The sequence below is a fragment of the Acipenser ruthenus genome, chromosome 7 (genome assembly GCF_902713425.1).
Source record: "Acipenser ruthenus chromosome 7, fAciRut3.2 maternal haplotype, whole genome shotgun sequence".
NCBI classification, from domain to species: Eukaryota; Metazoa; Chordata; class Actinopteri; order Acipenseriformes; family Acipenseridae; genus Acipenser; species Acipenser ruthenus.
In genome coordinates this window covers 51,485,644-51,510,720 of record NC_081195.1, presented here as the reverse complement: position 1 = coordinate 51,510,720, position 25,077 = coordinate 51,485,644, and the positions used below count along the sequence as shown (strand labels likewise).

Genomic DNA, 25,077 nt, shown 5'->3' with positions numbered 1-25,077 from the left:
GTTGGTCGGGTGCTATGTGACCCACCTCCCCAACAGCGAAGCACCACTCCTCACCTTTCAAGCAGGTGGGGCAGACGTCCAGCATGGTTGAGCTACAGTGGGACCTGCGACCGGCCCCACGCTGCTGTAGCTGCTGCTTCCTCCGTCCGCTTCTTCCCATATTTATTTATTTATTTATTTATTTATTTTTTTTTCCCAAAAAACACACAAAAACACTTTGAAAAAAAAAACGAACAAAAAAACGAGCTTTTCTTTCCTGGTCCGGCTATTGGAGGCGTTTGTTTTGTCCCACGCAGGACACCATATGTGACAGTCTGGCTCGCAGTGGTGTGGTGGATGACGTCACGGACCAGGAAGTAACCGACTCCAAAACAGTGGATGGGCGGGTGAAACTGAGTGCAAAAGCACTCAGCGTATTTAATAATAAACAAACAAATATTTAAACAGAATACAAACAAAAGGGCACGAGGGCCAAACGAATAAATAAACAAACAAGTAAGTGCCGTGCTGGATTATCCAGCACGTATTAGCAATTGTTTTTTAAATATTATTCCTTCTCTCCGCTCCCCGTACTCTCTACTCCAACACCCCAACATCAAGTGCAGAGAGCTGCAGGTTTATATACTCTGGCCGAGGGATTAACTAGTTGGTAATTATCTTATTATCCCCCGGCCAGAGTCTGCACGCGTTTGGTAAGGATGCATGACTGTCAGCTATTTAAGTAATCAGTAGCTGATCAGCCATGCATCCTCACGGGGTTTTTAAATAATAATAAAAGACGCGGCGCTTTTACCCGCGCCGCAAACAAAAATACAAATAATAATAAATAGGGGCGGGACACTCCGCCACACTCCTCTGCATGAAATCCTCCCCCCCAAAGCAGACCCCCAGAGCCCTGATCCCCTCCATGTTCCACTGCAGCTGTTGTGGTAGCAATGGAGACCCAGCACCCTACCAAGCCCCCATCAGCAACGTATCACATTTTCCCCAGTTGATTCGGGCAGAAGATGCTTTCTCAAGCTTGAGTTGACATGTAGACAGGGCCAGTACATCATTACTATCTCTTATGAACACCATGATGTCATCAGCGTACGCTGTGAGTTTTACTGGTGGAGAGTCAGGAATCCCAGGTGCCCTGAGCCCACTCAGGTGTTTCCTCAACTTGAAGGAATGGCTCTATAGCCAGTGAGTACAATAATCCAGACAACTTGGTGAATGTCTCTATGCACTGGGAAAGGTCTGCTAAGCACAATATTAATTTTTAAAACACTCTGCACATTGTTATATAAAAGTTTTACATAAGAAATAAAAAAGGCCCCATTCCAAAAGACTGCAATGTGTTAATCAGGTACTCATGATCAACTCTATCAAAAGCTTTCTCTTAATCAAGAGAAAGAAAACCCACATTCACATTGAAAAACTTTGCAGCAGTCAACACATCCCTGATTAAAAACAAATTATCAAAAATAGATCTGTCAGGGATGCAGTAGATTTGGCAGCAGTGTGGAGTAGTGGTTAGGGCTCTGGACTCTTGACCAAGGGGACACTGCTGTTGTACCCTTGAGCAAGGTACTTTACCTAGATTGCTCCAGTAACAACCCAACTGTATAAATGGGTAATTGTATGTAAAATAATGTGATATCTGTATAATGTGAAATAATGTGATATCTTGTAACAATTGTAAGTCGCCCTGGATAAGGGTGTCTGCTAAGAAATAAATAATAATAATAATAATAATCTTGATGAATTAAAGTGTTCATGTACCTCTTTAAATGATTTGTTAGTGCTTTAGAAAATATCTTATAGTCTGAACAGAGCAATGCTACCGGGCATCAGTTCGTCAATAGGCACAGGTCTCCTTTTTTAGGTAGCAGGGTTATCACAGCCCTGTGGCAGCTCAAAGAGAGTTCTTTCTCTGTGGTACATTCTACCATCACAGAAAAAAAAAATCCTCCCCAATCAAAGTCCAGGAACACTTTCGGCTGGTTGCCCATCAAAGCCAGGCGCTTTACCATTGTTCTGTTGCTGTACAGCAGCTGTAAGTTATTGCAGAGTCAGAGGGTAGTCCAGACTGAGCCTCCCGCTGTCAGGCAGGCTGGGCAGGTCCTGGTGCAGCTCCTCCACTGCGCTCCGATCACAGCGCTCAGCCTGGTACAGTTCACTGTAGAAAGACACTGCAGCTCTGCGGATCTCCTCCTGGTCTGTAACTTCTCTTCCACACGACAGCTTTAGACAATGAAAACACTTATACTCAGCAGTTTTCTTCTCCAGACCCAAGAAGAAGCTGGTGGATGTGTCCATGTCCTTAATCTGTGCGAACCTGGCCCTGACCAGCGCACCCTGGACCCTCTCCTCCAGCAGGCTGCCCAGGCAGTTTCTTCTCCCTCAGGGCTTTCCCCAGTGCAGCCCCGCTCTCCCCATCCACACTCTGCTGGAGCTGTAAAATCTCCTGTTCCAACTCTCTCATGGCCTCTTTTAATCCGCTGGTGCTGTTTTCTGTATATTGTTGGCACAAAATCTTGATCTGAATTTTTCCAGTGTCCCTCCATTGTCTTAGGGACTCATACATTTTTTCTCTCTTCTCCAACTCTCCCAGAAATAAATAAAGCACTGTTTAAAATTATTATCCTGAAGCAATTTACAGTTAAAATGCCAAAAGGAATTAAGATGTGTGGGTAACAGCAGGGAAACATTAACAGAAATTTAGTAGTGATCAGATAAATTGTTACAATGAATATTACTCTTAACAACCATATTCATGTTGCACTGTGAGATATGAAAATTGTCTAATTTTGCTCCTGACAACCCATTTTCAGTGACTTTCAGCCAAGAATAACTTTTTTTTCTGTGGGATATATTACTCTCCACACATCAACTAAGTTAAACAAATTCAACACAGTTTCGAACTCTTTCCCTGACTGAGGGTGTGGTTCCTCATAGTTTCTGTCTGCCACGTGATCCAAGGTCCAAGCCACCCCTGAATTACTTCTTGTACAGCAACTACATGAGCCCCAAGCCCTGGAGAAAACAAAACAGCAACCCCACCCTTCCAATCCCTACGCCAGTAAACTTGGTTTTCTATATCTGAATGAGTTTCTTCTAAGAACATCACACTAGCACCCTTCTGCTCTATAAATTCAAAAAGTAAAGATGTTATGTTAGCTGTTTTTTTTCTAACACCGCTAACAAACTTCTTTAAACAAAAATGCTTTCTCTGTTCAAACTTGTCTGGTGTTGATTTTTTTAACACCATAATGCGTGAGCACACAAACAGTTTCAAATCCTGAAAAAAAGGATTGTACTTCTATCCCTCTTTTCCCCTTAGTTTTATCCAAAAATCCCTGATTTGCTTTAGAGTATAAAGTTTTTTCCTGACTTGCTGACTGGCTGACATGTCAGAGAACAGCGAAGTGTCAGAAAGAGCCCCGTCCTCTTCATCAATTCCTTCTGAAAATTCATATTTGTCCATTGACTCATAATCGTCTTCCACTGCTGTCGTCTCTCCCTGTAGCTGTGAGCCAGCCAAGGAGGCAGCTTCAGCGGTTGACTGAGAGCTGGTCTTGCCTGTCTCTCCACTCTCCGCACAGGGAGTCTCAACAGAGTCAGGGCGAGATCCTGTTCCATCAACACTCCCCTCCGCTTGTAGCTGAGCCGTCGGGACTCCGGTTCTCAGTGCTCCAACCTCACCGTCAGCAGGTCCCTTATTCCTCGGACAAGCCATTTTTTGGTGCCCATACTCTCAACAATGAAAACATTTCATATTTTCAGAGCTTATGTAAATCATATAATCTTTGTTATCCACATTTACCTGTGGATAACAAAGATACATTCAAAATTTCTTCCTAGTCATTCAGTATCATGAACGTTTGCCTACGGAAAAACATTACATGTTTTATATCAGGATTTTTGCAACCCAAGTGGAATCATTTTGATAGGGTCCATGCTTTTTCCATAATGGGACAGAACATTTTCCAAAGTTTCATTTTTTATAAATGGATGCACATTAGACAACATGATCTTTTTAGAAGCGGTCAATAAAGGGAACATAGAAACAAAGGATTCCCTAACTCATAGCTCACTTTCCACTATTCTGTTAACAAATCGCTCCTCACTCAGAAAAACAACAGTAGCTTTGTTCATCCTAGAGGCAGATTTTATGTTACTTGGCCCTATCTCCTTTCCAACTGGAAGCAAGCAGTCCTCCACAGACACAGTACTTTCAGCTATACATTTGAAACCATGTCTACATGAATTTGACTCCATATTGGGACCAAAAGTTTACAAAATCAGCCTAAAAGTTAAAAAAAACTGTTCTTTTTTTCACTTCTAACAGAAAAAAACACTAAAAGTTTACAGAGCTTCCACTCACAGTATCTACTCTCACACCACCACAGCTCAGGTCCCTCCCACTACCCAGAATCCACTGAGATAGAGAAACATCCATTTTCCCCTATTTTGTTAACATCACATTCCTTTTTTTTGTTATTATTTGTATGAGAGAGAGACTGAAGTCATGTTCAATAAATATACCACTCCACAGGCAATTGAAGTCAATGGGATCAAGCTTGAAGAAGTCAATAACTATACTTAGGACAGTTAGTTTCGGCAACGGTGAATCAAATGTGCGAAATTAACAGAACAGCAAAAATGGGTCTTTCGAAGATTAAGCATGGTTCTGAAAAGGAAAATACCCTTATGCCTCATCGATGTACATTTAAGCGACAGAGCCTGTCGATGTGGGATCTACCGTGTGGTAGATGACCGCGACTGGAGTTATACGTCCCGAGATGTAGGCGAGGGAGCTAACGAAAGTCAAGGTCATTTAAATATATATAAACACCTTAGTCTATGACAGGCACTTCACTTTGGTAATGTATTCGTCCATTAATTCGATCTTCAGTCCTGTAGTCCCTGAAGTGATGTGTAACTTATTTTTTTCCCCTTTTTATTTATATTCTTGCATTATCAATAACCAGGACCGGGATTCTTAAGATTTTGGTGTAGCAAATCCCTGACTATGCATTGTACCATTTAGTTTCAGCTGTGAACTTTTTAAAAAAGTTTCAATCTTTATATTTTGCAGGAAATCGCAAGTCGATCAGACATACATAGTTGGCTTTTCATAAATGCATTTTTGCTTCAGTGTCATTGACACATTTGAACTGACGATTAAATAAGTAATGGGTAATATGATTCATCTGGTTTAGAAGAGTGTCACAGACATGTGTAAATAAGTACGACACTCATTCATTTCAAAACCTAACGATTTACAGAATACAAAAAAGAGTGATTCTGAAATACTTTGCATGCATCTTTAAAATGCTGGTGGACAAAATAAAGCTTTCCCCCAAAACACCCACCCATAGAAGTATAATCATTCATGAGCGCACACTGGCATGTTTTGCAGACCCACTGGCTATTAATAGATCTATGAGCATAATCATTTGCCAGTGCATATTGGCATGATTTACAGCAAACACTTTTCTTAGCCTCAATATAATTTAATTTCTTCCATTAATCCTTGTCCTTTTAATACTTTTTTATATATTATGGACCTATTCTCAAAGCTTAATTATAATTATATATTTTTTTAAAACAATATTTACTTTTTTTCAACATCTGTTTTTATGAACCAAATACAGTTTAATAATCATTAAACTGACTCTTGGCTTACTTATCAAACCTTTGGATAACTGGAAAGAAATGACCCTGTAACTGTAATATACAACCGTTTCAGCTTAGCTCATTTCAACTTCAGGTCATTTTAATTTAAATACACAGGCAGTATATTCCCCCCTTGTGCTTACCCAAACTACAAAGAGGACATTTTGTTATTGTGCTGACATTTCTATTGGAACATCAGTATTCTGTTGATTCCATGGGACTCATTTTAGCTGGCTTCTATTTTAATTGGGTTATTGGCATATCTCCCAGTCAGATACTTTCAAATGATACCAGCACGCTAGGCTGTACTCTATCCTGATCTAACAATGGCTTTTAAATTAGATAATAAGTACCTATACTGAAGAATTTGTTAATGCTGTCAATAATTTAGTTTAATCACCATGTATTCTGGGTTGTCTCTTCCATGTGACAAAAACAAAAGAAAACATGGGGAAATGCAGGGCGATTGAAAATAAAAAAACTCACCCTTTCAAGCAATGAAAGTGTAGCTTTTAAAGCTCCCACAGGACGCCCAAAGGGGAAACAATACCTGTAAAAGAATGTGAATTATTTCTATTTTTATTATTTGTGAAATTAATAATGAATCATAAATAGTTCAATTGAATAGGTTGTATTATGTTGTAGAGTAACTTCAAAACAAGAGTACTGAGAGTACCTACTTGCATTCTCTCATTCAATGTCATTCACGCAAACCTTTTCCTGCCTTATCTGCTCTTAAACTTTGTGTTGCTCTATTCTATTGAGCTGGGTCTTTGTATGGGGGAAATCCCCCTCCCCCATCTCTTTTCTTCCTAGGATACAGTTCTGGTGAGGGATCAGGTCAGATTCATGTCATTCTTGTGCTAGCATATCACCATTGCCTCTCTTTGTGAGAGCCCCTATGCTCTAATATCTCAATCAGAATTACGCTGCTTGTAGGTAGCCCAGGTGCCAGAGCACAAATTAAATTCTAATGTCATTTAATGTCGGATTTAATGTCATAATAATGTCTACTGTTGCTCCCAACCAGGGTGTCCTGAATTTGATGTTATAAATCTGTTCAATAAACCTGACTACTTCAAAATAGTTTTCCTGCTCAGTTTAAACTATATATTAAATCTCCCAGTGCTACAGCAGATGTCAAGCCAACTGGCTACAAACAGCTCCTGTCCCATTACAATGGCAAAAAGGATTGTGATTGTAATCATGTTGGATGTCATGAAGGAGTTAATAATAGGCATTGTACCAACTAACATTATGTTATATTGTATAATACATGCAGTATCAAATCATATAATATGAATTCCTGCCAATTCTAGGGGCTGCAGTGACTTATAGCTTTATCTCCTTTTCTTGTAATAAACAGAAAAATCTTGTTTCTTCCCTGCAGACCTGCCACCATAATTTAGTGGTTTACAATACATTGGTAACTAAAAAAAATGCCACAATTTTCACGGTAAAACACATGTATTATTAAAAGATGTGTAAATGAAAAGAATATGAAATAACTATTACTACTACTGTATATTTCGACAGATATACGGAATACAACTATTTCTGTCAATTTACAAGCAATAGGGTGTCAGCTATGTCTTCTAAAATACATTAATTTAAAAGCTTTAAGGTCATTCAGAAACTATGTGGGCAGGTGCAGATTTGATCGATTGAAGGGTCTTTCACTTGTACCTATTATTTTTCCATGTGCTGACACTCCAACGCTGTCCCTTGGGGGTATTAACAAATTAGCAACATAGCCTTAATTAGCATCAGTGTGTTGCCCCTAATCCTTTTTTCAAATGAGCTACATGTTTTTGCTGTTGTAGTTCCCTCCTACAGCCTAGTCCTTCTCAAGGTATTTGCATAATCCATACATTCTTTATCCTATTGTTTACTCCCATTAGCCTGTTGGTGAGAGGCTGTTTATGAATGAATGTTGCTGATCCCAATATTACAGTCCCTGATTCCAATCAATGGGGGCCTCCACTGAATGTTGTTCTAAGGAGCTCTTCACAATTTATGATATGCGGAGAACACAAGCACCCAGCAAGGGAGATTAATCCTATTACAAATAGATTAAATAAAGATGCTCACTGTTAATTAACATGTCATCTTCTCAAAATGTACATCTCAATAATCTTTCTATATTAAATGAAGATACCTATATTCCATGGAGGGTAAATGACAAATTGAGAGAAATTATTTTTTTCTTCATTTCTCTCTATGAATTCACCACAAACATACATTTAAAATGCTCGTTTTGTGTTTTCCTTCTATTCATGTTCTGAACTTGTGGGAAGATTTACATTTTAATCCTGAAGCCATTATGTTAAGAGAGGTTATTTTACTGTTCTGTTCCTAAAGCACAAAGGAGTGTGTTATATACACTGCATTTTTTATTTTATTTTATGTAGGTACAGGGTTGGGGGGGAATTTGTTAACTTCAAAACCTACTAATTGCACTGTACTGTATAGAACAAAATACAACATTGTTTATCCTTCATTGCTAAAATGTATGGTATCTATTTTTGTTTTTGATATAAGTCCTGGATATAACAAGATAGTACATCCGTTGTTGGTTAATGTACTTCAGTATATTGTGTAAGAAAGTGTACCTGAAATGGACAATCTGGTTTTCAAGAAGTGACAAAAGTCTACTTTTTATATCTTCAAATCGTTCTTTTTCTTCGGTGGTCACTGTTCCAATCCCATCAGGCCTGTAAAATGATTTCAAAGAAACTGCATTGTTACAAAAGAAAGGAAACCATGTGGCACTCTGAATATTACTAACCATTTTGTTTTAATATCTCTGACATTCTGAATAATAGCTTTCTGGCAGAAATATACCACAGTACTGTATACAAAATCTCTTATTCTTTGAAGAGCTGAGCTTATGTTTAAAGATAGTATTCATTACTTAATAATGTTTAAATCTGTAGCAATAAAATGTAGATCACAATAACAGATACAATATGTTAAATGGTGAAAGAACATATAGTACAAAAAACACTATCCTAAATACCTTTGATTTTCAGTTAAATCCACATTTAATTTCTACCCATACTTAACACCCACTTGCATTTTTCCTCTCATTGAAACTGCAGATAATCAATGAAAAAAACCTACTGACTGAGAAACACTAATCCAAGCCAAAGAAAAGGAAAGCGATTTCGTATTCTTTCCTTAGAAAGACCTGCACAAGATTTGAACTTTGTAAGCTAAGAGGTGCAATGCTGTTGGGGGATTTTCTAAGCATTTGCACAGACTGAAAAGTAAATCTCTTTTCATGCAATCTTAAAGTGGAAGCTGGGAGATACTCCCTGCGTAGCCCTCCTCATTGCAAACAGCCTGCTGTGAAATAAAGCCCTCTAAATCTGCAGTTACTCCACCACAGGGAAAATATTACACAAAGGTCAGAAATACAATGGTTTCTTACACATCAGTAATCAACTGTGTACAACACATACCTATCTGTACATTGAATGCATTATCTTAATGAGAATGTGTGCCACAGTCTACATGCTTAGGTTTGCACAAAAAAAAAAAAAAAATCATAATAATAATAGTAATAGTCCATAACCCCAACCTTGACAAAAGCCAACCAGGTTGTTAATGTTTGTACAGCACACAATACTTTTAACAGCTTATTTTTCCCCAAAACACCATTTTGATATGCCCTGTACAACAGCAGGTTTAAGTATTACCTATTTAACTTCCGCTCCCATCTTTTACTTAAGTGGTTTATTAACCTCTTACTAACAACACTACATGCAGTGAACAGAGGTTTGCAAAAGAGCAGTTTGGTGTTGTTTAAGAAATACCAATTACAATTAAACAGTGGGCTGTTTAAAATAAGATTTAGAATACCTTCATCATTTTGTGGTATCCAATTAAACCCACCTATCAAGTCAAGCATGATATCCTCTTTGTTTCTGAACAAATGATGACACACATGATCACTGCATTTTAATTCCATGTTATTCATTTTGCTACATTTTAATTCCATGTTCTTTTTTTTTTATTTGGCACAACCTTGCAAATGAAGCTATGTATTCAAATAAATAGAAATACTTTTTTTTTTTTCATTACAATTATTTGGATCAACCCATAAATCACATTTCACATATATGTATAGCAAAGCTATATTGAGAGAATTTAAGGTGATGGTAATGCATTATCAGCATTCAAATCTGGCCCCGGTTTCAGCAACGACAAAATCAAACCAAGAAGAATCTGGTGTAATGTTAACAAAACGGTAAAAAGTAGTGGTTAGGGCTCTGGACTCTTGACCGGAAGGTTGTGGGTTCAATCCCAGGTGGGGACACTGCTGCTGTACCCTTGAGCAAGGTACTTTACCTAGATTGCTCCAGTAAAAATCCAACTGTATAAATGGGTAATTGTATGTAAGAATAATGTGATATCTTGTAATAACTGTAAGTCGCCCTGGATAAGGGCGTCTGCTAAGAAATAAATAATAATAATAATTAAATAAATCAGATGTGAATGAGCAAATGCAAGTTATTATTTTTTTTCTTCTCTTTAGGTCTAGTACATGTCATGTCCCCTTAAAATACTGACGGCTATGGAAGCGCTGCAATGTTTAAGTACATTTCAACTTCATGGTTGAATGTCAGCGGGGATTGAAGCCTGAAGGGATGAGGTAAATAGTTCTGTCATATGCAGCCTCCCCATAGCAGGTGACAGATACGGCAGAGCGCGCTATAGGTACAGAAAGTGACAAGTGAGAAAGGTAAGCTTGTAGAATGTCACTCCTGTCAACCTGCGCTACAGCTCCTCTCAGTCACTTCCGGGGAATCTGTCACTTTACTCTGTCGGTTGGACATCATGTCTGAAACAAAACTGTCATATCATATGCGCAGGCTTCTGTTTCTGGAATATTGGGAGATAAAGCAAAGCTTCACCTTTTCAGTTACATTACCTAGGTGTTATCAGTTACAGAAACACTAAAGTGAGATTGTATTAGTTTACTGTAAACCACAGATACCAAGGTCAAAAAAGCTTTTACATTAGGAGGGGTAGCCCTATTGAAATATAGACTAAACTTTTGAAAACAGTAGATTTGAAAAAAATCTATAATAATAATAATAATGATAATAATAATAATAGTAGCTAAAGGGAGACTTTACAGTTCAGATCAATATTCCATAATTATCTCAGCCAATTATGATTCAGGATATCACCCTATATAAATTAGTACCTGTAGTTTTAAACTGAAAAGTATCCACCCTAAAACCAAGAAAATAGTTTTGCAATCGCTTTTATTCCACAAAATGAGTTGATTTGGTTATTTTAGAGCAATTTTGGTAATGAGATTTGGTACAGTACAAACAAACAAAATGGTTAATCAGCACAAAACATTCTAAATTATATTACATATTTGACCTGACATTAGATTTAGTACTCTCACAAAGCTATATTACAAATAATTGGATTCCAGAATGCCTGTCTTAATGGATTCATAGAATGCCTGTCACAGTCCAATTTTTATCTGCATCTCGTAGCTTTGCTATTGCAGAAAAGGATATGGGCAATGGTGGGCTTTTAAATATGAGGTAGCAGAGAACTGAATATAATTGACAGTTAATCAGTTGATGAATATATAGAATACACATATTTGAGTAAATATACTCATTTTAATTTAGATTGCAGAATGTGTGCTGTTTTATTGAAATGTCTTGGACTTCAGAGTTAACAACAACCTAAGTTAATTTTCTTTTTTAATTAAATAATTATAATGCGTTTTTAAATGTGCAGCAATGCAATTATTTTCTTTAAAGATCCACTCTGTGAGCACAAGGTCATTATCATCCATATGCTTTTGTACGAACACTAATAACATGGGAAGGCTATTATCCTCTCCTCACACCTGGAGTTAATTGGACTGGTCTGTAATTGGTGTCCTACTTGAATACCCCCCCGTTTTAATTACAGTTTTAAAATTATTGCTGATAAATGATTCAGTTTCCCCTCCCCCCAATCCACCCCTTAAAGGCCTTACTGTAGAACACAAGCAGATGGCAAGTAAAAAGACCTGAGTTGGGAGTAGCTATGACACCTGGTATGGGCCACATGATGGCAGGGAAAAAGATAATAGAACATACGAAGGGCTGCAACAGACAAACAACCCTGCCAACAGGAGCCTCTCACACATAAAGAAATTGATTATATCCAATCTGTCCGTCTGTGTTTGTAAGGTAAAGAAAGAAAGAAAGAAAGAAAGAAAGAAAGAAAGAAAGAAAGAAAGAAAGTCTACTTTTCTTCTTGAAATTTGAACTCTCACTTGTTGGAACCAAAAGGCTAAGACATTGACAGCACAGTTCTACTGCTTGTTTCTTGGCAACACCAATGTGCTTGTATATGTATATTATTTGTTATACTATTTGGTGACATAACAGACATAAATTGTAGAACTAGCAGTGTTTATTTTAAGCAACTGAAGAAGTTTTGAGAATAAGACTGCAAAACAGAATTTTAAAAGAATTTTAAATGTTGTTTTTTTTTCATTCCAAATTTTTTTGGGGGCAAGGGCGGGGGAGAATGGGAAAAACAACATGTATTATTAATAAGAATTGGAGTAGAAAATGTGCTTGTCTTTTTTGGAGGGTGGAGTTGGATGACTTCCTCGTCACTCATGAGCCTGTGCTTTCTGAGGGCCACCAGTCACACCGCCTAACACCCCATGGAGGGCATGTGGCTGAGGTCATTTCCTACTAAATTTATGTTGCTTATTATTTTACTTACGTTATTCTGCTCTTCCACAAATTTCTCCCAGTGTTCTGCGGATAAAACTTTATATTTGCGGGCCATTGTTGTTTGTTTTGGTATTGACAGTGTTTTATTGTGTTCATGTACTGGTGGTAGTTTTTAAAATTTGAGGGTAACACTTTTATCATCAACCTTATTATACACAGACAATCTAATTATATCTAATTCTTATTAAACATGGTTCTCGTGCCACCACTCTGTATAATAAGACTATAAAACACTGAAGTTTAAAGGAAAATTATCATCCACCATGTACAATAATAATAATAATAATAATAACAACAACAAACACACCATTGGACCATTATTAGAAAACGTCACTTAATAATGTTCACTAAAAAGGACAACGCTTTATATACAATTAGTTTTTTTTTAAAAAGGTGACGGCGAGGGGACCACCACAAGAATCCAGAGCCTTTTGTTTAAACCTTTTATTTTGTTCCTGTTTTTGTGTAATAAACGTGCGCACCAGCGCTTAAATGGCAGCTTTCTGTCTCTGGGTCTCTTTCCTGCCGCTAGCCAGCCTGGGCCGTGACGCTACCCTGTCACATAAGATTTAATGTACATTATTTTATTCTTTTAAAATTTGGCTGATAAATAATTTTAAATAATACATTAAATGAGAATTATTAAACCTAGAACACATACCATTACTTCACTTCACTTCCCTGACATGAATTTTAAATCTTAAACCATTTTTATTTTAATACAAATCTAAAAGTAATATTTAAGTAATAAATGCACTAACTGTGCTCTGATAAACAGTCTGATTGTGTTTGTTGTTTGTAATAATAATAATAATAATAATAGGTTAAAATGTCACATGAACACAGTGTTAAGTTTGCACCATTTTTTCCATGTCCTGAAAGGTTGAAATTCCTACAGACTGCACTCATCAGACCACTTCATTTTGGTCAATTGGGCATATTTAGCCAAACAAAAACTCAACCACAGTGAAATCAAATCTCCAAAATCACCAAACATATATTGTGGAACTTACAGTCCCCAGGGAGTCTATTTTTCATAGCTTCCAAGGGCAACGACATTCAATGCACAGTATGCTATACTGTGCATTGAAAAATACTCCCTTATATTTACTGAGTCTAATACAAAACAAAGGGAACCAGAGATAACATCTTAATGAGCAAAACAATAAACTAACAATAAATAAACAATTCAAAAGGTAAAATCAGATGATTTGGTACTATTCTGCATGTATTAAACAGTTAACAATAAAATGGTTAGAATTACTGACAACCAAACACTAAGAATTGTCATACAATCTTATTATGATTAGTCCCAAGTCTAACTAATTAAAATGCAGTTACAGAATACATTTTAACAGAAAAGAACGTAAGCTTATTTGTAAAAATGCAAAGCATTCCCTTTCCACGTCAGTCAAGCACTCAAAAAAAACAGCTAAACAAAAGGTGTGCATTTGTGACAAAGAAAATGTCTACCCATTCTCTGAATATAGGCTATTGATTTCCAGTGGGTGTTAGGATATTAGGTTACCTGTTTCCATGAACGTGAGAATCACAGAAGGCAAAGCTGTAATGAAGCAAGGTGGGGTCAATCACAGCACTGTTCTCTGCATACTCAGTGAGCTCTTTGAGGTAACAGAGATGTCGATGGCAGCCCCGCACTCCGTATCGGGCACAGTATTCATCCAGCACAAACACCTGGCCAGGACTGAACCAGCCCTAAACAGAGACAATAACATTCAGTGACAAATCTTCAATCATCGCATTTCAAATGAGGTCAATCAATTAAGCACATTTTTTTTTATTACTGTTTTCACTTTATTTGCTGTGCTAACATTGTAAAATAATGACATATTCTATATACATGCTATGTAGCTATGTCGTGTCATATAAAAAGCATTTATACAGTATGTGTAAGGATTTAATAAAAAAAAAAAAATGACATGAGGAAAAACAGAGATTGTTTACTGGAATATTATTTTTTTAAAGCTGATGTTCTATACCTCTATTTAACCTTGTCATTATTGAAATATTATTTTAAAAAGTAAGAATAGTAAGTTGTCATTATTATAATGGGTTTGATGGACCAGATTTTACAATTGCCCAACCAAGAGTAGTTCATCAAAATGGCTAGCAACTTTAAGTGTATCCTAGAACACTCTCTTTTCTTAAAATACACCCAAACAACACAGTAGTTCCATTATTTTAAATCCTAACAGATCTGCAATAGCCCACAGCGAATGCGCTTATTGTCAAAGTAGAGGCTGAGACAAGAAAGATAATTATTCATTAGTATTGCGAAGGATCTGTCTGAAATTGCTTTAGGTCCCCCTTAGTGCGTATATGTTGTAAGCTTAATACTGTTCATCAGCTCCAAGGACACAGGCTTTAACATTTGCTGCACTTTATGTAGATCAAATCAAGGTGGTTAAGGTTTCAAACGTCAGATCAATACTTCTATTGGTAAGCCACATCTCTTTCTATTTAGTGTGGCTTTTAACTTTTCACTCTTCTAATTTTCGCATTTTTCAGAACTGTGATAGGTACTTTATAAAGGTGTTGTTGCTGTATTCCTGGAATCTCCTGGGTGTAGGTGGAAATCCAACATTATTCTTTAACATGTACTGCTTCTGTGTACTCTGCATATTCTTTCAGAGCTTATACTTTTTCCTGCCTGAACAGGGTTGCATTCATGAAGCAAAGTGTACAGCTTCTTCTCCTTAGCTTGGCTGATCCACTAAACCTGCATGGCTTTAACTGCTCTTGTTCACCTCCATGGCACAAAAATTACTGACAAAAAGATCTGATGGTCAGCGCCCAGTAATAACAGATTACTTTGCAGGAGCACGAGAGTGCTTCAGAAACCAAATAGGACTGCAGTTTTCTCTGTCACGCTCAACTAAATGTTTGCTCAATCTCCTAACAGCAATCTCTACAGGTGATTTTTACAAAAAAAAGATTGTTGTCCAATTGCAAGGGTTTATATTTATGAATGCCTCATTAGTGTAATTTAACCCCACGAGTCACGTAAAGATCTTTTTAAAAAGTCTGTTTTGATGGATTAAATGAAGTTTAATTAAATGAAGTTTGATATTCGTTAAACCGTTCTACACTATTGGTGGTCTTGTTAACAATAATATAATATTCATCAAAACACAAAAAATAACTAAACCTTTGTGAAAAAGGCAGACAGTTCCATATTATAATCAAATTACCTCATTTGGCTGCGATACTTTTAAATCCCAGAATATTTTAAACCTTAGCATAAATATATAAGCCTACAAGGGAAGGGAGTAATCAGAGCCTCATTCCAACAGTGCTGAAACACTTAGCTAGCCCACAAACCTGGTGTGTTGGCCATTAGACCTTAGGGATTTCAATATGAATGTAAATATGCTGTTGCTTGAGGCCAACAAGACTAGTGTCACAACCTTGCAAAATAGTTGTTTACTGTAGGAACATAGACAAATACCTTCTGGGGCATTACAAACACTTCACAGACCTTGAACACGCACCTCAGTATTAACATGGGAAAAGAGCGTGACTGTTTGTATGCTTTTATTTTCAGCCCTAGAAGTCTAGTATAAAATCTAGTAGACTTTATTCTGAAAACTGATTTGCATGCTTTTGGTGTAAACAGATCTCAAATACAGTCCATAGAAACTGTTTTTTTTGGTTTGTATCCTACACACGCACTGCATGCAAAATCAGGTACTATAGTAATAAACATATATTTATCAAATATATCCACACTCAGCATGGAGCCACAGCTATAAAAATTACAATTGTTAAAGAAAAATATCAGCATTGTATCAAATGTAAGCATGATTTTGAAGAGTAGGGTTTATTGGCTCAGTGGGAGTTCATGTGGTATTAGATGGACTTTATTAGAAAATACCTGATAGGAGCTGTTTCACATTGCTGCCAGCCAACATGTGATATTTGTATAAACTATCCACTCTGGAAGTACAATTTAATGTTTACAGCACTTTCTTACATTCAGATTTAATTTCTGTAAATAGAAACAAAACAAACAAAAATTGTATTCCCTCTATATACTACTGGTAAGAAAAAAAGTCAAAATAATTGTCTTTTACAGACAGAAATAATTGCATTTTAAGTTTATTATTGCCTTGAGAGATAAACTATATTTGTCCACTCTGTTGTCCATGCAGTTATAAACATTAAAATAGAAATTTCCTGAACTCAACTTGAGTACCATTTCTTTTTTTTGTTAGGAATTATTCAAAACCTGGGCGCATTGGCATTAAACCCGAAAAGGAACTTTATAAATTGAAAAACAATCTATTTATTACAGCAATTATAGTTAACTGGTTATCTTTTTATGTATAACGTGGTTTTAAAAGACACCCTGCTCTTTACAAAGCTGTTAAATGAAATGCTGTTTAATTAACATTTAATTACATTTGCACAAAACCCTGGAAGACAGGAAGATATTGAACTTATTTCTCCCTATTTAGAAATAGAAATTATTCATATTTAAATGAGTTAATTAAATATGGGGATGAAGTGGAGTGGATTACGTGGAGGAGGGGCATGTAATGGCAATCATCCCATCTGCTTCTGAATGTTAACTATGTTTAAAGATGAAAAGACATATATGTCAGTGTGATAGAGAGAGAAAGAATCGATGCTGTAAATCTCCCTCCCGATTAAAAAGGGCGCTGTGTAAGGGGGAAGGTATGCTGCCTCCTAGACCTACCACCTCGGTGGTAGGTGGAAACCGGAAGGTGACCATATTAGGAGGGGCGCGTAGCTGCAAGTACTCAGGACGATTCCATTGCAGTCAGCTGCGGGGCAGCCCTCTGTTGGAGAAACCATGGCGACGCATTGACTGCAGGGAGGAGTTTGTTGGGTACAAAGGGGAAACAGCTATGTCAAAACCTCCCCTTGCGCTGAGAATGTAAAACAGACGGCCGGAGCCTGTATTGTTTTTACTGTTTTTAGATTACGTGTGTTTTGTGTTGCAGAGGAGGAGTGAGCCGCGGACCAGCAATATATATATATAGAGCTCGTCCCTGCACTCCACAGCACAGCACAGCACCAGCACTGCACCCCTCACGGCACCACGCTTCTCAGGACCGAGAGCACTGCGTGCACGGAGAACGTGGGGACGGACAAAGTCCCGTTTTTGTTTACTTTTTGTTTTTTTATTCAGAGAGCTGCCGTGTACCCCCCAATACCATCGCTGGTAAAGGGCTGGACTTATTTGTGTTATTGTTATTATTTTTGTTATTATTAAAAACACGCAGACTGTTTTGGGAGAAAGATTGTGTGGACCTGGTTTATTCACTGCACCACTGCACCTGACCACAGTCAGCTTGCATTTTTGCAAGAAAAGTACAAAGTATTTAAACTGATTAGGCAATCACAACATTGGGCTTATATTCAAAGTGAAATATAAAGTCTGAGAGACTGCGTTTGACACACAGTGATGCTTCTTTTGAATACATTATTCAGCATTCGTTTTGAATGCTACCTAAATATCTATGATGCATAATTTACAGCAGTACACATTTCTGTGTGAAATGGCCTCTGCAGAACCAGTAACAAAGAAACTGATTTTCAATTTATTTTATTTTATGGATGTTAAAAATGAAATTAAATTAAAAAATATATATATATATATATATATATATATATATATATATATATATATATATATATTATTCATAAATACAATTTGGTAAACAGTTTCATATAAAACAGCAGCTATTTGTACATAGTCCTCTACATTTTTGGTGGCCTATTTTAACTGATTTTAATAATAACAAAATATAATTATTGCAGTATTTTAAGGATGTGAGAATGTTGAATTTAACAGGATCAGGTGGGAAACATGTGCCTTGTTAGCAACAGTATTTATTTTAATTTTGTTATATTCAATTTTATAATGGTAAAAATGTTTTGCTTGCATACAGTATTAAAAGACTTCTATTAAACTGTGTTTTAGAATTACACACTTCAAATGGTCTATATAGGTACCTATAGTGTAATTGGAATGAGGACTATTTTCCTTAATTAAGAATGATTCATTTGAAGTCTAGAGGTAAATTATTTCTAATTCATTAGCATTTAATTGCACTCTATATAGCAAACAAAGGCGGAGGTATGTCTCACAAGGTAAATCTGCTATTAAGAGAGAGGCTAGAACATTGAACATGTATAATTACATTATAGCTGTGCATGACTTCCCTCAACATTTCCTGATTTAGGGATAACACTCATGCGAATCCGTCAGGGGAAAAGAAGATCCCCACCCCTCGGGATTCTCAGTTGGGATGATAAGTACTTTTTGAAAAGTGACAATTGCTTTCCACTGATTCCCTAAATCTACCTTGAGGCTTTTCCTGTGGCTAAATGTACTACCCAAAAAGCTAAATATTGGTATTACATGGCATTAGTCACAGTTCAATAGGCAGTGCCAACACAGTCACTTGCAATACATAATTGCGCTCTCATTAAAACTGTGCTATCTACAACCGTGCAAGCTACAATGCCTATAGACGTACAAAATAAAACCCTTTAAGTAAAATGCTTCTTATAGTGCATCTATAAAGCTACAATGAAGGTAGATAGCAAAAGTTCAATTTCATAAAACAGTATGCAGCATGCCTTAGTTACTTTACACTGCTACAGTATCTCAGGAAAATGAACAGATTTTCAGATTGCAGTGGTGAGACAAATAAAGTCAGCAAAGTATTCTGATTGCTTTACTTTCTTGTGTAAAGGTAACCGTGTCACACAATACGTACAACGTATAACACAAGATGATGTAGACTGCTGTACCTCCCTTATTCTAGCAACTGGAAAAATATTACAAATAATCTTGTGGCAGTCAAAAGCCTGGGATATTTTGTCTGCATAAGGGAGGTACAGCAAGTCTGCATTATCGTTACAGTATATGTCACACTCAACTGGTGTATGACTGCGCTGACATGCGCATTTTACATGCTTGTAAAATGAAAAACATTTTGTCATATTAGTATAGCAGCTTTGATTAAAAACTGTAACCAAGACAAAAATTTAAAATTCTGTTTTTTTGTTTTTGTTTTTTTTGCAAAACCAAATGACTGCAAACATTTTTTATTTCAGTGGCCAAAATAATAAATAAATTGTATCTTTGCAGATTTGTCCATATTTTCTTAGTATTTAAATCTAAAACAAAAGAGAACATTACAGAATGACAGACATCTAGTGGATCCATTCTGCACCTTTAAATGCCAGTACCGGTGTTAGTAAATCCTACTACAGTCTTCTGTCTATAATTAAGCCTTCTGTCCTTGTTGAGCTTTCTGGGAGAAGCAATAAACCACAGTCTAGAGGCAGCTTGAGTCTATTATCTTCTCTATTGAGTGGCACAGCAGTAGCCTTGGAGTATATCATTTCATATTTGAAACCAATTGATTGTAACCCTTTATCCTAACCTGACGACTTCATAACAGCAATTTGGCACCCTTTTTTCTCCCACCGCTTTGTACTCACCAGACAAGAAAATGAATCGTTCATTCTGTGTTGTAGAATCTGCTTCTGAAGCACTTGAAACAGGGCAGAGTGCATACACTTACAGGGGTCAGCAGCTATAAATCCATCCATCCCAAGTTTCTGGGAGCGTTCTGAATCTGCTCACCCAGGAAATGAAAGAAAAGAAAGACATTCAAAAAAGAACCTACTACTGTAGCACTTAATTGTGAGATTTTAGTTGCCAACCAAAGATGGACAGAAAGATTATTGAAAAATGTATCATTAAAATTCCAATTTTCCCATTAGTGGGCCTGGAAGAAACATAGGAAGACCAATACAAGTTTGTACTATCTGCAGTGTTTGTTGTACAGCACCAAAAGAACAAAAACATATTTCGACACCGTTTTCATTTTCAGACTGTGTATATTTTAGCAACATAATACAATGATCACAACTTTTCTACCGTATTGTAAGGTACCTATTTAGACTCATGCCTAATACACCAAAGCATTTGGCTCCAGTGTGAAATGTGCACCATTTCAAAGAAAGATTTCATGTAAATAGCTTATTTTTTCCTTAATTACAAAAAGTCAATATTTAGCTAAATACATACGTGTATCACAAATTCAACATTTAAAATTAGTCTATAAATCTTTTTTTTTTTTTTTACTCTTCGCGAGTGAACATTTAGCTGACGTGTTTATCCTGGGTTTCTAACAAATAAATGAATTTCAATATTCTGTTTACACTTGGCAATCAACATTAAGCTAACATTTCTAACAAATGAATCCGTGAAAAAATACAACTTAAATCTTTTTTTTTTTTTGTTTAAACTTGGCAATTCAATATTTACCTGACAGATAAATCTGAAAAACATTATTGTTCAGCAATTAAATCTTGGGTTTCCACAAAATAAAGTATGCACACCGAGAGTGAAGTGAACGACATGAATACAGCACGAGTACAACAAAATGATGTAGCTAGTCATGAAAAGAAAATACTGTTTCCTTTTGCTCCTTTTGTGGAGATGAAATAAAATAAATAAAACACAAAAGAGCATGAGTGCACCACACACTCAAAAAAGGAAACAGTTTGGGGAATACCACCAGCTTGTGAAAGAGCTAATGTGATTATTTTTATTGGTAACATTATTAAAACAAAGAAGCTCATTTTACAGAAATACTATACCAGTGTGTGGTGCTCCCTGTCACTTTGACTAAAATTAAGGTGAAATAAAGAGATATAGACATACCATCAATTTCCAATTGTTCTGCTATTTCTTGACATGTGGCATCCTTCTTTTTATTTCTTTTTATTATCTTTATAACCATGGACATGGCATCATAAAGAACATTATATTTTTCGACTTTAATAATTAAATTCTCATTGATGTCGATTTTTTTTTAATTTCTGTGGTAATCTTTGCATCTGACAGCCACTACCTTTGACCTTATTTCTGATTGGTCCATTGCGACACGAACAGCGCGTAGCAAAATACAAATAAAACAAATGTATTTCTATATTTGCTCGCTTCATTCGCGCCGCTCGCTTCGTTTGCGTTGTGCATTACTCCATTTAAATCAATAGTTTTCATTATTTTTGATTCGCAAGCTCGCGTCTGGCGTGCATGCTCTTTATCATGCAAGCCTATGCCCATTGACGTGTTTGATTTGGCATTGCATGCTGCAGAGCTGCGCTTACACTCTGACTTTTAAGAATGTGCTTGTTAACATTTATGTATTTAGCTAAATCTGAACTTTTGTTTTGTTAAATCTAGGAAAAAATACACAATTTATATTAAATCAGGGAAAAGTGCTTGTTAAAACATTTGTGCTTTTTTTTTTTACACTTGTCGCCACTGTTCACGGCAGTTTCACTGACACACTTGCCGCTTCAAACATAATTACTCCGGTTCTACAAGTACTAAAGTGATTGTCAACGGCTCATTTGAAAGGTAAGAACTTGGCCCAGTTAGCTGTCATGTATGTATTTATTTAAAATGTTCTATCCTAAAAAAAAGCATCATAAAGAACATATATATTTATTATGAAAACTGATTTGCATGCTTTTTTATATATATATACATAACATTTTATATTATATTATATATATATATATATATATATATATATATATATATATATATATATATATATTTTTTTTTTTTTACTTTTTTTTTACAGAACTGCCCCTTTAGTCATAGTTGCACCCCCTTTAGTGACTCTCTACACCCCCCAGTTTGTGCACCACTGATGCAGAGCACTAGGTTGCCAGATTTTTAAGGTATTGAACGTTTGATCTGATATGCTGTTCAAGGACAATATGGTAACCGTTGCAGTCTCTCATCAAAACTTAAACTAGAACTATTAAGAGTCTAGGGGTCATCTTTTTTTTTTTTTAATTTGTAACGTGCACTTATTTTTCTTTATTTTCTCACCAATTTGAAATGTCCAATTATTTTTATTTCAACCCAGCTCACCACTGCCACCCCCGCGCTGACTCGGGAGGGACGAAGACAGACATACACGTCCTCCAAAACGTGTGCTATCAGCTGTCCGCTTCTTTTCACTCTATGGGCCCGCCATGCAGCCACCTCAGGGCTACAGCGTCGGAGGACCATGCAGCTCTGGGTCGCTTACAGGCAGACACGCAGGCGCCCGGCCAGTCTACAGGGGTCACTGGTGTGCAGTGAGCCGAGGACACCCTGGCAGACCTAGTAACCCCCCAACCCGGGCGGCGCTCGGCCAATTGTGCGCCACCCCCTAGGAACTCCCGTCCACAGTCGGCAGTGGAATAGCCTGGACCCGACCCAGTGAACTCCAGGCTATAGGGCGCATCCTGCACTCCACGCGGAGTGTCTTTACCGGATGCGTCACTCGGGAGCCCCTGGGGGTCATCTTTGATCCTGATCTATCATTTGAGACTCATATTACGGAAGTTACTAAAGTATCTTTTTACCATTTCAGAAATATTGCCAAACTTAGACCAATTATTTCCGTATCTGATGCCGAGAGACTAATGCATGCCTTTGTTTCATCTAGAATTGATTATTGTAATGCACTTTTGTCTAGTGTCCCAAAATGTGTGGTATCCCGCTTGCAGCTTGTTCAGAATACCACTGCTAGAATTCTGACTAAAACCACGAAAAGTGAACATATTACCCCTGTTTTGGCCTCTTTACACTGGCTCCCTGTGCAGTATAGAATTGACTTTAAGATGTTGCTGGTAATTTACAAGGCCCTGAATGGATTAGAACCTAGTTACTGACCCTGTATCTTCCAAACCACACTCACAGGATGCGGGGCTGCTGGTTATTCCTAGGGTCAACAAAAGCAACACGGGAGGTAGGACTTTTTCTTGTAGAGCTCTGAAATTATGGAATGCTCTGCCTTTGTTTGTCAGGGACGCTGGGACCATTACAGTTTTCAAGCCAAGACTATCTGTTATTTAAATGGTTTGATTGTGGCAATTGTATGTGTGACATGCTATACAAATGTATTGTGGTTTGTTCTTTTTTTCTGCTATGTACTGTACAGTGCTTTGCGATACTTTTGTATAAAAAGCACTATATAAATGCAATAAATAAACTTTAGTTTAGCTATCTGTTATAAGTGATTATAAACAATAGTAAAAAAAAAAACAATGGCAAAATTATATAATTAGTCATTATTTCTAATCATTTTCTATAATCATTAATAACATAATTAATAACATGTTTATAGATTGTTTATAATCAATTATAACTGATAGCTAAACTAAAGTGTTACCAACAATATTAGACAAATATTAATAACAGTGTTTAGCAAGACAACAGCAAGTTTACATGACAGTTTACAGTATAAATGTGTCCTTGTTTTTGTTATAAACTGTTATGTTGAACAGCCTATACATTCAAAAATTGTTCTTTTAAACCCGAAATCTAAGCCAAGAAAAGCAGGCATTCAGCGTAAGATGTATAATGCAAAGTAAATTCTAAATTAATTTAAATACGTTAGATTGATATGTTGAGTTATTGCACATTATGATTTTCAATGAACCTCAATCTTCTAAAATTAAGTTCCAACTAGAGCATTAAACCTATTGAACTGTACACTAATTATACAGTACAGAGATAAAAGAAGATGGATTTAAGTGGCAAACATGGTCGGGAATGGAAAAGCAACAGAGGCTGGTTCATTTCTCAGTCTTTGCATTATGCTCACCACATGAGAAGTCTAAATGAACTAATGGCTAATGTGAAAGCTATCGATAGTACAACAGCTCTTTTGCTTTGTGTACAGATACATTTTGGATAACACTTTCTTACAGGACATGGCCACAAAAGACCAAATATAGATTGATCTATACAAATGCATCTTCCGACGCCTTGAACCCCTGTGGGTCTATCAAAAGCGAGCCTTAGTGATTGCTTTTCTTAACACTGCCCTATTTGGTATGTAAGAAATGTGAATTATTGTATCAGCACTGTATGGACAGTAAAAAAGCCTTACGATGCCAGTAAGGGATATTTATTTATTAGCACGTAATTTCTTTTAAAGTGTATAGCAGCATAAATCAATCTGTGATCAACTTGAAATTGACCTTTTCTTACAAAAGTGGCTTTGCCCTTCTTTGTCCCCTTTTAATTCCGATGTAGGTCATTTTATGTTCATTACCAGAAATGTACAATCCCTAATGTAGTTTTGAGAAAAGATTAAAAAAAACAAGGAAATTCTAAAGAAAACGAGACAAAGACTTATAGATTAAATCCAATAATAGAGACAGGAAAACTCAAAATTGATCTGGGAAGCATGATGTTAACATTTCCAGTCACATTTAGAAATGTTGCTCGAGATCATATTGATCCATGTCATATCCAACTTTCAACTATTATTGTAGACAGAGGACTTATTTAATCCAAGCTGAAAGACTCACGGTCTCATGTCTTGAAAAGATAGACAAACTGATTCATCTCACTTGCCTTTCCATTGTCAAAGCAAGAGTCACATTCATGTGACAGTTTTCAGCAAGGTGGATGCAGCATAAGAAATGCTTGGCAGAATATTGACCTAGCTTAATAGGATTTCAGGTATCAGAACATTTCTGGAGAAGCTCATTCTACAAGCCCTGTTTGTTAAGAAGACAGATTTATACAACCAGCTCTGCCATGCACATTCTGAAG

General features: G+C 36.6%; 1 protein-coding gene across 10 annotated transcripts in view; it reads right to left on the bottom strand.

Moving 5' to 3' along the window:
- The window catches only part of LOC117415650 (calcium-dependent secretion activator 2-like), a 176,654-nt gene that overhangs the window by 61,815 nt on the left and 89,762 nt on the right, over positions 1-25,077 (bottom strand). For all 10 annotated transcript variants that reach the window (XM_059027246.1, XM_059027239.1, XM_059027242.1 and 7 more), the window contains exons 12-15: positions 19,938-20,074; positions 13,963-14,150; positions 8,277-8,378; positions 6,151-6,214 (exon numbers count right to left, since the gene is read on the bottom strand). In XM_059027246.1, coding sequence (XP_058883229.1) covers positions 6,151-6,214; positions 8,277-8,378; positions 13,963-14,150; positions 19,938-20,074 — 491 coding nt within the window. The remainder of the gene's footprint in view (positions 1-6,150; positions 6,215-8,276; positions 8,379-13,962; positions 14,151-19,937; positions 20,075-25,077) is intronic.